Source organism: Microcebus murinus, chromosome 4, assembly GCF_040939455.1.
Source record: "Microcebus murinus isolate Inina chromosome 4, M.murinus_Inina_mat1.0, whole genome shotgun sequence".
NCBI lineage: Eukaryota > Metazoa > Chordata > Mammalia > Primates > Cheirogaleidae > Microcebus > Microcebus murinus.
In genome coordinates this window covers 58,593,273-58,605,816 of record NC_134107.1, presented here as the reverse complement: position 1 = coordinate 58,605,816, position 12,544 = coordinate 58,593,273, and the positions used below count along the sequence as shown (strand labels likewise).

Here is a 12,544-nt window from a genome sequence, read left to right as displayed (position 1 = left end):
TGAGTGTCCAGTCCTCTCAGCGGTTCCCTCCTTCCCAAAGCCCCGCCCACCCCCAGCCCTCCCACCCCTCCATCTCCTTGGGCCACCCCTCACCCCTCCTCTGTCCCTAGTGGTGGATGGCATACCAGCAGTCTGAGTCTGCCCTTGCCCAGCCTGACCTCTGAGCCCCTGCCGCACCCCATGGACGGGCTGCCTGGGGGCTCCACCCCCATCACACCTGTCATCAAGGCTGGCTGGCTGGACAAGAACCCACCGCAGGGGTGAGTGAGGCCTCTTGGATCCTGCTGGTGCTCTGCATGGGGGTGGGCAGTGCTCTAGGACTCCAGGACACTGGTATCATGGATCTGAAAACCAGAGGGGCCCAAGATATTCTGCACAGGTCTTCCTCCAGACAGACTGTAACTACCAATTATCCCCTCCAAACTTATGTTTTATTGTCCTTTAAAATTGGGAAGTCCTATTGTGAGTCTGACTTCAGTTGCTCTTGCTGTAGGTAAAGTCCATCTTCTTCTCAGTGGCCCTTTTTTTTTTTTTTTTTTTTTTTGAGACAGAGTCTCACTTTGTTGCCCAGGCTAGAGTGAGTGCCGTGGCGTCAGCCTAGCTCACAGCAACCTCAAACTCCTGGGCTCAAGCAATCCTCCTGCCTCAGCCTCCCAAGTAGCTGGGACTACAGGCATGCGCCACCATGCCCGGCTAAATTTTTCTGTATATATTAGTTGGCCAATTAATTTCTTTCTATGTATAGTAGAGATCGGGTCTCGCTCTTGCTCAGGCTAGTTTGGAACTCCTGACCTTGAGCAATCCGCCCGCCTCGGCCTCCCAGAGAGCTAGGATTACAGGCGCGAGCCACCGCGCCAGGCCTCAGTGGCCCTTTGGCATCCTTCTTCCCTTGAACCTGGCTGATCCTAACTTTGTGTGTGGCTGCCTGAGGGGGCTAAGATAATCCTGGAACCTATCCTCTTAGCCCCAGTCCTTTGCTCTATTGTCCCTCTGCCTCTCCAGATCTTATATCTACCAGAAACGATGGGTGAGACTGGATGCTGATTACCTGCGCTACTTTGACAGTAACAAGGTGAGGCCTGCGTCAGTCCCTAACACGACCCCTGCTCCAGCCTAGGCTGAACCCCAACATTGGACCTAAGGGGAGTCCTCCCCAGAGCTCTCGTCTGACTCCTCAAACTGTGTCCTCCTAGCCCTTTGGCTCTGGGCTGTGGTCAAGGCCGGGACAGGGGCTGTCCCTGACCGCCTGCAGGAGGCAGCTGCGGCCTCCGTTTCTGCTGAGGCTGGGGCAGGCAGCGAGCTGCTGGGCCCTGACACGCAGCTCTTTGCTCTTCCCCAGGATGCCTACTCCAAGCGCTTTATCTCTGTGGCCTGCATCTCCCGCGTGGCTGCCATTGGGGACCAGAAGTTTGAAGTGATCACAAACAACCGGACCTTTGCCTTCCGGGCAGAGAGTGATGGTGGGAAGTTCGGGGGGTTGTGTGTGTGTGTGTGTGCACGTGCGCGCGTGTGTGTATGTGTGTGTGTGTGTGTGTGTGTGGCTGGAGGAGAAGACTAGAAGTTTGGCCAGAGAAGTGGGGGAGTGAAGCAGGGCACACCTGTCCCTGACATCTTACCTGGGGGGCATCGTCCCTTTGTGAGTGGAGGAGGCGGGGGGACCCTCTAGGACCGGTTGCTCCGCACACTCAGACTCCTCAGAACCATACTTGCCTGTTTATAGGGGGAGACGGCTCGGGTCAGTGGAGTGACTTGCCCTGCCTCAGTGGCACAGCTGGGACTACAGGCTGAGCTTGTCCAAGTCAGAGAACTCAGGCAGGGTGTGGTGGGCCCGTCGGGGTGGGGTTTCTGGCAGAGGGGCTGGCTGAGGAGCCCAGGGCCAGGAGACCCCTGACGCGCGCCCTGCCAGGCCAAGCTCGGGCTTCACCGTCACCCTCCCCCGCAGCGGAGCGGCGGGCGTGGATGCAGGCCCTGCAGAAGGCGGTGGCCGAGCAGCGAGCCCGGGCCCGGCTGTCCAGCGCTTATCTGTTGGGAGTGCCAGGCTCAGAGCAGCCTGACCGCGCTGGCAGCCTGGAGCTGCGTGGCTTCAAGAATAAGCTGTACGTGGCTGTGGTCGGCGACAAAGTGCAACTCTACAAGAATCTGGAGGTGCTAAGGGGTCGGCCAGGCCACTGAACCTCTCCCTGCTCCTGCCCATCCCCCTTGTTCCTCCCACTGCCACAGCGCCGCCCTGTTCCATCCCACCTGTATTCCAAGTGCCCCCCCATTCCTCCCCCTGCTCTAGGTTCCCCCTACACTGCCTCTGTCCCAGCCCCCCTGGGACCTGAGCCCTACCCTTCCTGTTCCCCCTTCCCTGCACTGAGCCCAGCCCCTTGTCTGCCTGCCCCTGCCCCTGGTTCTGAGCCCTCCCTGGCTCCTGCACCCCTCCTCATTGCTACATGGCCCCGGGCCCTACCCCAAAGCTCTGCCCTCATCCTGTGCCACCCACCTGTCAGGAGTACCACCTGGGCATCGGCATTACCTTTGTGGACATGAGCGTGGGCAACGTGAAGGAAGTGGACCGGCGCAGCTTCGACCTCACCACGCCCTACCGCATCTTCAGGTGAGCCTGCCCTCCCCTTTGCGCTCTCCCACTGCTTCCCAGGAGCTCCTCTCCGCAGAGCGTGGGAGCTGCCCTTTCTTCTAGGAGGGTTCCCCAGCCCATCTCAGTGCTGCCCCAACTGTGCTCTGATCCCTCCCTTCTAGGAGCTCTCACGCTCCACCATGCCCCTCTGGCCATCACTGCCCTCCCCTGCCGGCCCCTCTGAACCCACTGCCCTCTCCCTTGCTGCCTCCCACTACCCCCCAAGAGTGCTCTTGTCCACTGACCAGCTCCTCCTTGTCTCTGGGCCTGTCCTGGGTGCTTCTTCCTGAGCCTCCGAGACTCTGCCATCTTGGTTTCCTCTGACCTCAGCTTTCGCTCAGTGTCTGTCTCTGTCCTTTGCCCTCTCCCTGGGCAGTCTCACCCACTCCCAGGCCTTTAGCTGCCACCTCTGAGGCATTGTGCCATGCCCAGGTTCGAATCCTGCGTCCACCACTGACTAGCTGTGTCATCATTTGGTTATTCTGTGCCTCAGTTTCCTGGGGAGCTGAGGAGCCTTTGTAGCACTGGGTAGTAACTGCCCATAAGCACTGGCACTGTCACCAGCACCGCCTCTCTGCCCTCAGCCCAGACCCTCCTCTGAGCTCTAGGCCTGCTGTCCCCAGCTCTGTGGCCAACTCTTGCCTTCAGCTTCCCTAGCCCTCGTGCTGCCCAGGGTCCCGCCCCAGCCCTGGATTCCCTGCCTCTCCTTTCACCCCTGCTTACACCCCCTACCCTCAGCCCACGCCCCAGGCTCCTGCCTCCTCCCCTCTGGCTGCTGGTGTGTTCTGCGCCTATCCACTCCATCCACTCTGGCTGCCAGAGGCTTTTTTTGTTTTGTTGTTTTTTTTTTGAGAGAGAGGCTAAGCTTTTATGTATTCATTTCTTGCATTTGAAATACTCTTTGATGATATCCTTGGCCTGAGATTGTTTGCTATAATCCTTAACTACCACACAACTGCAGCCAGTCACTTCATGGGGTTTCCCCTCTTTGTCAGTTTTACAGAGGCCTACCCATTGCCCTACTTTCTTATTTTTTCTTTAAAAAATTTTTTTAGAGACAGGGTCTCACTCTGTCCCCCAGGCTGGAGTGCAGTGTTACAATCAGAGCTCACTGCAGCCCCGAACTCCTGGGCTCCACTGATCCTCCCACCTCCGCCTCCCAGGTAGCTGAGAGTACAGGTATGCACTACCATGACTGGCTAATTTTTAAAATTTTTTTGTAGAGACGGGGCCTTGCTATGTTGCTCAGGCTGGCCTGAAACTCCAGGCCTCAAGTGATCCTCCTGCCTCAGCCTCCCAAAGTACTGGGATTACATGCATGAGCCACCATGCCCTGCCTCCCCTAGTTTCTTGTTGTCATTAACTTTAATTAGGTTGGTTTGGTGATCAGCACAAAGGGCCTCTACCAACTTGACACATGTGGCTCGTCACAGTTGGATGTAAGCACACAAAGATGGGCTTGGCACTTGTCTGAGGCCTTGGCAGCTTTGTGAATTCCACATGCCAGTGTGTCTCAGATGAGGGCAGTCCCTGGCACGTCTCATGGGGGGTGTTCGCAGCCATTACACCAGCAGCCGTGCCTTCCTCAGCCGTGGCTGTGGGTTGTGGGTGGACTCTTGAACACATGTGAGGCTCTGTGGTGGTGGCAGCAGCCAGAAGGCCTGCCTTCTTTTTTATTTTTTAGAGACAGTTAGGCATTTATTGTTCAACCAGGGCTTCCCACCCTGAAGAACAGCAATAGTGTGGCAGGGCCACAGGTGTGGATATGTTGGGCCAACGGCATTCTTTGTGGGGTGGGGCCACAGCCTGTCACAGTTGGGGCTGGGAGAGGCAGGAGGCTGAGGATGGGGATGGCACAGAGAGGTCTTTTTAAGACCTCTCTGTGTCCTCCCCTCCTTCCCATTTAAACCCTCTGCAGGTTCTCCATTGTCCTCAGGGTACACTTTGACTCGCTCTGCCTGGCACAGGCCTGTCCCTGTCTGCCTTCCAGCCTCTTCTCTGCCAGTCTGCCCTCCTGCCCGCAGGTCCTGGACTGCCCCCTGTGCCATCCTGCCCCTTTGCACATGCTGTTCCCTCTGTCTAGAATGCCCTTTCGCCTCTTCACCCTTCTCATCCATCAAGTCTTAGCTCAGGCGTCATTTTTTCCCAGCATCCTTCTCCACTCCCCGGGCTGGGCAGAACCCCCCTGGGCTCCCCGACCCCCATATGTCACTCAGGTTCGTGGTGTCCTTGCCTCTGTCCGTGCCTACCCTACACCACCAAGCCCAGGGTGCTTCCTTCTGCCCAGGAGCTCCCAATGCCTTGTGCCCCCAACATGTCATGCTGTGCCCCCTCGTGCTGCCCCCAAGTCCCTCTGAGCCCTTCCCCACAGTCCCGCACTCCTGTGTCTCCAGCTTCTCTGCCGACTCAGAGCCAGAGAAGGAGCAGTGGCTGGAGGCCATGCAGGGAGCCATCGCCGAGGCCCTGTCCACCTCAGAGGTGGCCGAGCGCATCTGGACCGGGGCCCCCAACAGGTTCTGTGCCGACTGTGGGGCTGCCCAGCCTGACTGGGCCTCCATCAACCTCTGTGTTGTCATCTGCAAGCGCTGCGCAGGTGTGTGGGGGTCAGGGCACTGGGCAGAGGCATGCCCGGGCTGGCCAGTCAGGGTGGCAGGTGACCTGTCGGGTAGGATGGGCTGGAGTGGAGACTGTGATCCGAGCCACTAGTACTAAGGCTTCTCTTGTGTGCCAAGCCCTTCCCACCCTGATTAACCTCCAGTCCTTATGTTGCAAGGCAGGGATTCAACAAATCACATCGGTGTGGGGACACTGAGGCATAGAGAGGGAAAGTGGCTTGGTCAGGGTCATCTGGCAAGTAAGTGAGCCTGGATTTGAGTGCAGGAGTATTGGTGTCTCACATCCCTGTCTCATCAGAAGTGGGAGGGGGGCAGCAGGGGCCAGGCCAGGCGGGGCTTTGCATGCAGAGGGAGGAGCTAGTGTTTTGTCCGGAGGGAGGCAGGAGGCAGGGACAGGGTCACATTTGTAGGTCAGACTCTGGCTGCCTGGTGGAAGCTGAGTCAGAGGGGACGAGACTGGAGACCAGTGAGGAGGCTGCTGCCGGGTCCAGAAGAGGGAGGAGGAGGAGGCCTGGCCTGGGGAAGTGATGAGCATTTGGGGTTGGGGGTGTTTAGGATCTGCAGCGTACAAGTCTCAGTGGCTGATCAGATGAGGAAGATGAGAATGAAAGAGGGGAGAGCCCCAGATTCATTCGTCTATTCAGCCAACATCGATGAGGTTCTGTCTTGTGTCAGACACTGTGCTAGGTGCTCAGGATTCAGCCCTCATGGGAGCTGACAGTACCTGGGCGGCAGCTTTGGGTAGCTGGAGGTGGGGACCCTTGGAAGTGGGGACCCACAGGGAGGAACGAGTCTGTGGAGATTGCTGAGCTCAGTGAAGAACCCTGAGGTCTGTGGGACTTCTAGGGCAAATGTTCAGGGGGCTTAGGCCATGAGGTCCGGTTTCAGGAAAGTGACACCGCAGCTGGGGACCAGATTAGCATGTGGGCATGGGCTGGCTAGAGTGGCCTGGGTGCTCATAGGAGGTGCGCAGGGAGGCCAGGCTGGAGTAGGCAGTGCCAGGCACTGCTAGTGCCCCCTAGCTCCTCTCCCCACACAGGGAGGGGTCCCTTGTGGGACCTATAGCTGGTCAAGGTTCTGTTCCCTCCAGCCCCAACTCCTCTGGTCATTTCATGCCACAGAGGTTTGTTAGGTGCTTACTGTGTGCCAAGTTTGTTCTAGGCACCGAGGATAGACCCCTAATGCAGGCAGGCAAGGTTCCTGCTCACGTGCAGCTTCCACTCTAGTGGGGAGAGGCAGGAAATACACACCTGAACCAGAAGTATTGGGAATACCAAGTGCTAGTGAGAGCACGTGTCGTATGTTGAGGAAGCGCTCTCTGAGGAGGCGAGGTGCCAGCTGATATCTGAATGACAGGAAGGAGCAGCCATGGGGAAATGGGGGAAGAGAGTCCAGGCAGAAAGATGATGTATGGGAAGAAGATAAAGCTTTGAGATCTCATTCTGAGAGCCACAGGAGGGTTGAAAGCAGGGATTGGAAGTGAGGGATTTGCACATTAAAGAGATCACTCTGCAGAGCCGTGCAGAGAGTGGCCTGCAAGGGGCCAAGCAGGGCTCTAGGGAGCCAGTGCCAGGGGCTGGTGCAGGAGGCCTGTGAGGATTGCGGGGCTCCCCTGGTGCTGCCCGTGGCCTTTCATGCCTGTCAGCCCCTGGATGGGCACTGGGGGTCGGGGAGGTGCTCGCGGGAAGGAAAGCACCGGATGATCCTGAGCCCAACCCTCTGTCTGCAGGGGAGCACCGTGGACTAGGTGCTGGCGTCTCCAAGGTGCGGAGCCTGAAGATGGACAAGAAGGTGTGGACAGAAACACTCATCGAGGTGGGGATGCCCTTGCTTGCACGGATATTTGCGGTCTGCCCACTCAGCACTGCTGGGGTCTTCCAGCTCCCTCTCCCCCATCTCACTGACCCCAGCATCCAGGAGCCAGAAAAGACCTTCGTGATAATCCAGTGGGTGGGGATGTGGGAAAAGCCAATTTTTGGCAGAGTCAGCAAACTGGCTAGTGAGCTAAGAATGTTTTTATTGTTTTAAAGGGTTGTTAAAAAAAAAGAGACTGTTAAAGCCTAAAATATTTATTATTTGGCCCTTTAGAGAAAGAATTTGCTGACCTCCCATCTAGTTCAACTTTCATGTCATTGTACAGATGTGGAAACTGAGGCCCTGGACAGGCCTATGATCTACCTGAGATTACACAACAAATCCATATTGACCACCAAGTCCTGCCCTTTCCATCCTATTTCCTGGCTGACCTGGGGCATTCTCCCCTACCTTGCACACCCCTCACAGCCTCTTACCTTTCATTGTATCTGAACTCACGTGCACCAGTGGGTGTGGGTATGTACACTTTGGGTGCACACTCATATGTACATTTCTGCCCATGTACTCGAAGTTCCCAGGTGCCCATGTGGTAGACACAGGGGAGGACATGCAACAGGAGTCCAGACTCAGGCAGCTGCCACACAGGGCATTCCTCACAGCCCAGCCAAACTGCTGTTCCAAAACAGTTTGGCTGTCATATCAGTTTCCTATGTCCCCACAGTGTGTTTGGCACATAGTACTAAGGACTTTGCATTACGTTAATTGATTTTCAAAACAAACCTGTGACTTAGGATTAGAATAACCAGTTTACAGACATCGAGGCCTAGGGAGAGAAAATAACTTGCGCAAAGCACAGAGTGAGTCAGAGTGGCAGGGACTGTTCCTGCTTTGCTCTCAGCTGTGCCCTAGCGCCCCACGTAGGACCTGACAAAGAGGCGAGGTAGGGCCGGGGAAGTGGCTGTAGAATGATGAGCAGAACAGCCAATGAACCAGTTCCCTGAATGCTGGCCCCTGTGTTCCCCCAGAGTCCGCCCCACCCCTCTTGCCCAGAGAGGAGTGTCAGGGACAGGAGATGTTTCCAAAATCCCTGCCCACCCATTGGCTGACAGGTCAGGCACCACCCCCAGCTAGGACAGCCTCAGGAACGCAGAGTTCCAGATGTGGAACTGGGTGGGGCAACAGAAAGGGCCCCAGGGACCAGGCGCCAGGCCTGAAGCATCCACCTGTCAGGCTGTCTGTCTCTTGTCCTGCCACCCAGCCGAGGACCTAGGCTCAGCCCAGCGCTGGTGGGGGGAATACCCACAGCCATCAGCCTGCTAGGCTGCCCCTCACCTTCCCCTTGGGAAGGGGGGGCGGATGGCCTGGTTCTCCCAGCCTCTTGGCCTGACAACCTCAGAAACCAAGATTTTGCCTGACACGGCCCCCGGCTGTTGACCTGACCTCTTGCCCACACCCGCAGCTCTTCCTACAGCTGGGCAACGGTGCGGGGAACCGCTTCTGGGCAGCCAACGTGCCCCCCAGTGAGGCCCTGCAGCCCAGCAGCAGCCCTGGCACCCGGCGGCGCCACCTGGAGGCCAAGTACTGTGAGGGCAAGTACCGCCGCTACCACCCGCTCTTTGGCAACCAGGAGGAGCTGGACAAGGTCAGGATGCTGCACCCCTGGGGCCCCTTGACACTACCCCCTTCCTACCTGCTCCCCATCCGTCATCTGTCATACCCCATCTCTTCTACCAGCTCAGAGTGATGAGCTGGCATGTGGGGAAACTGAGGCCCAGAGGGCAGGAGGGCCCTGCCTAAGCCACACGGAAAGTTGGGGCAGTGCAGGGAGAAGCCAGCCCTGACCCTAGGGTCAAGGCCACTTCCCCAGCATCTGTCTGCCTCCCTCTTGATTCCTCTGTCTCCCGCACCCTGTCTTGTTTCTTCTGAATCCTGCCAAAAGGAGTGAACTTGATGGGGATGCTATTTCCTGTCAGGCTCATGAGAAACAGCTGGGCTGCTCCAACCCACCCCCGTCCTCGCCCTGCTCACGAAGAGGCCCTGTATGGGCCCCAGGCCCTGACAGGCTGGGAGCCAAGCCTTGGGCCTCGATCTGCCTTCTGAGCGGGAGGCAGCCAGCTCCGAAGCAGGGGGATGCCATGTGTGACCTCTGGTTGGCCTTTAGCCCCTCCCCAGCAGGCGCAGTCCAGCTAGGAGCCCAGTAGGAGCCAGCCCTCCACCTCCCAGGGACCCAGGCGTCCTGCCCCTGGCCCAGCCCAGTCTGGCCTGCAAGCCAGGACAGCGGCAGCTCCCATTGGTTAGGAGGGCTGGGCAGGCGGTGAGGAATTCAAATGTGGGAGGAATTAGCTACAAAGCGCCCCCTCCGCCCCTCCGCAAGGCAGAGGGAGCCAGAGATCTCAGGAGGCTCTCTGGCTGACAGGGCAGTGGTGTCTGGGCCACCAGCAGGGGTGAGGCCAGGCAGTTGGGACCCCCGGCCTCTACCAGGCAGTCCTTACCCACCCTCCCTCCCTTGGCCTCTATCTTCCTCCTCTTCTCTCTCTCTCTTCCTCCCTGTTCTCTCTTTCGGTCTGAGGATGGGCTACCCCAGACTAGGGGGACTCCTTCCTCTTCTGCCCTCTCTTCTCCCACCCGCCCCTGCTCGTGCTCACCCTCCCCTCCTCTTTCCTAGGCCCTGTGTGCTGCAGTCACCACCACAGACCTGGCCGAGACCCAGGCGCTCCTGGGCTGCGGGGCTGGGATCAGCTGCTTCTCGGGGGACCCTGAGGCCCCCACGCCCCTGGCTCTCGCCGAGCAGGCAGGGCAGACACTGCAGATGGAATTCCTTCGGAACAACCGGACCACAGGTGAGAGTGGCGGAGGACGGGGCATCCCTGCTGACACGGTCTGGGCCTCTGGAGGGGTTGTGGAGTGGGGGTCTGCCAGGAGCCGTGCAGTGCCCTGTGATGTTTGATTTATGCACCACTCTCAAGCTGTGATCGTGACTCCTGGAGGGGCCCTGGTGCAGCAGTGTGTGTGATTTGGGGTGTGTTTGGGTTTGCATGTCAGTGTACATTTGTGCTTCATATGTGTGTCCCTTCGTGTCTCTCTGTGACTCTGCTTAAGTATTTGGATGTCCCTTCCTGACTTGCAGTGTGAGCCCTTCAAGGTGACATCCGTGTGCTGGTGTCTCTGCACCCCCGAGCTACTCTGGGTCTTTGTTTCCTCGCACCTAGGGATGTCGAGGACTTTGGGGTTTGTGCATGTACAGAGTGTATCTGTGCTGCCGTGGGGGCGGGGGGGGCGGTGTTACATTTCTCTGAGCGCAGGTCACCTACTAAGGCGGCCCTGTCTGCTGCCGTCTCTGGGTGGAGCTCAGTCACAGAGCTGGTTTGGCTCCCACTCTCAGAGTGGGTGAGGAGGGGCAGTGGGGTGAGCAGCGCTGGTCGTGGCCCAGGCCTGGCCTCTGGGGCCATATCCCAGGACTGAGGGTGGAGCTCAGTGGCTGGGGCTCTGGGCTTAGGGCCATGGGTGGGTGGGGTGTGCCGGGCTGGAGAGAGCCCAGGTGTCCGGGGAGGCACAGGAGACCACCCAGCTGGCGTGGGCTTCGGGGGCAGGACCCGCCCCCCCCCATTGTTAACTGCTGGGAGCAGGGCTGGAGCCAGGCTGCTTCCTTCAGCTGCATAGCGTCTGGGACAAACCTCTCTGCAGGATTGTTCCTGAGTTTGCCCCATGGCCCCCTTGTGCCAGCAGACCATGCTTCCAACAGGGAGAGTGGGGTGGGCTGGGAGTCAGGGAGGCTCCCTGGGAAGGGGAGGTGCTAGAGCTGGGCCTTGGGGACAGAGTGGAATTTCCACAGGTTGGGGGAGATGGAAAAATGGCTTGGGCAAAACCCTGGAGGTGGGAGTGGAAGCGGGAGGCTGCTGGTCAGGCAGCTGGGGAGCCGGGGCTGGAGACTTGAGAGTGAGCCTGGATGCCCGGCCTGCTGAAAGTAGGGTGGGGACACGCCTTGCTTGGATGGCTAGTGTGACCAGACATTCTTTCCCCCTTTGAAGAGGTACCTCGGCTGGACACGATGAAGCCCCTGGAAAAGCACTACTCGGTTGTCCTGCCAACTGTGAGCCACAGTGGCTTCCTCTACAAGACAGCTTCTGCCGGCAAGCCACTGCACGACCGCCGTGCCCGGGAAGGTGGGTTCCACCCTAGACACTGTCCCAGTCCATGGCATTCTGGCATGGCTGCAAGGCCAGGGAAGCCAGGCCTGGCCAGGCTGGTAGACCCATGAGGGTGCCAAGTAGACTCTGGCAGAGTCACCCTGGAGGGCTTCCTGGATATGGTCTCTGGTACACGGTAGTTGCTTAATAAACGGGGGTGGGGCACAGCATGCAGAGCAGTTCACTGCCAGAGTTTTCTTTGGAATGAAGAAGCCTTTATTGGCCTCTTGGAGCATCTGGTATCTGGAGCCCGTGGATGGTAGGAGGTTCAAGGACTAAACTTAAAAGCTGTGTCCTTCTATTATGTCAGCTTTCCATTCCAAATAAAATCCGTGGTCCTTACCACCTCCCACAAGAGCCTGCACAGCTGGCAGCCCCACCTGTTACATCTCTGACCCTTCCCTTCACTCACTCTGCTCCTGCTCTGCCAGCCTCCTCGTTAGTCCTCGGATATGCCATGGTTGCTCCCACCACGACCTTTGCACTTGCTCTTCTCTCTGCCCTGCATGCTTTTCTGCAAATACTGTCATGGTCAGTCCCTCACCTTCTCTTTTTGAGATGGGGTCTCACTATTGCTGGCCAGGATGGTCTCGACTTCCTGGCCTCAAGCAATTCTCCTGCCTCAGCCTCCTAAGTCTCTGGAAGTACAGGTGCATGCCACCACACCAACTAGTCCCTCATTGTAATCAGGTCTCTGTTTAAGTGTCACTTTTGCAGAGACATCATCCCTGACCACCTCATCCAAAATAGCATGCCCCATCTCTCCCTTTACCCTACTTACTCTTCACATGAATTATCTGGTATTAATTCATCTTTTAAAGTGTGTATCTATCAATTCTCTGAACCCCAATGGAACAGAAACTTCTCTTGGACACCACCGTAGTCCCCAGTGCCTGACACGGTGCTAAGCACTGGCACATGTCTGTAGAATGAAGGGAGACTGAGGCAGGGCTAGCGCTTCTGGAGGGAGCCCATCCTTGGCAAATGGCAGGCCCTTATAGACAGGATGAGAGACGATGTCTGCTGTGGGCACATCCTTGAGGCCAATGCTCACTGCATCCCCCAGCACTTCTTACATGAACCGTCCCGGGGATGAGGCCTTCCAACTCCCAGGGAGATTCCTTCGGACCCTCTGTGGTTCACAACCTCACTGCCTCGGGTCTTCCTCCCTCTGCCTGATAATGTCATTTATGTAACTGTCTGAGTCATCCTTTTTGCCTTGGGTACCAGGAAGCTCTGAGCCACTGTGAAGCTCAGTGCTATGAACTGTATAAGCCTGTATGGTCTTGACATTCTATTCTTTCCAC

The 12,544-nt window shown here is 57.7% G+C and overlaps 1 protein-coding gene and 1 pseudogene across 10 annotated transcripts in view; one reads left to right on the top strand and one right to left on the bottom strand.

Annotated features, from left to right (window-relative positions):
• The window catches only part of ARAP1 (ArfGAP with RhoGAP domain, ankyrin repeat and PH domain 1), a 63,403-nt gene that overhangs the window by 36,809 nt on the left and 14,050 nt on the right, over positions 1-12,544 (top strand). For all 10 annotated transcript variants that reach the window (XM_076002287.1, XM_076002292.1, XM_076002290.1 and 7 more), the window contains 10 exons: positions 111-260; positions 1,003-1,072; positions 1,340-1,460; positions 1,943-2,145; positions 2,493-2,599; positions 5,014-5,213; positions 6,965-7,050; positions 8,510-8,692; positions 9,716-9,890; positions 11,079-11,213. In XM_076002287.1, the coding sequence (XP_075858402.1) occupies positions 111-260; positions 1,003-1,072; positions 1,340-1,460; positions 1,943-2,145; positions 2,493-2,599; positions 5,014-5,213; positions 6,965-7,050; positions 8,510-8,692; positions 9,716-9,890; positions 11,079-11,213 (1,430 nt within the window). The remainder of the gene's footprint in view (positions 1-110; positions 261-1,002; positions 1,073-1,339; positions 1,461-1,942; positions 2,146-2,492; positions 2,600-5,013; positions 5,214-6,964; positions 7,051-8,509; positions 8,693-9,715; positions 9,891-11,078; positions 11,214-12,544) is intronic.
• On the bottom strand, positions 3,931-4,246 carry LOC105860302 (small ribosomal subunit protein eS12 pseudogene; annotated as a pseudogene).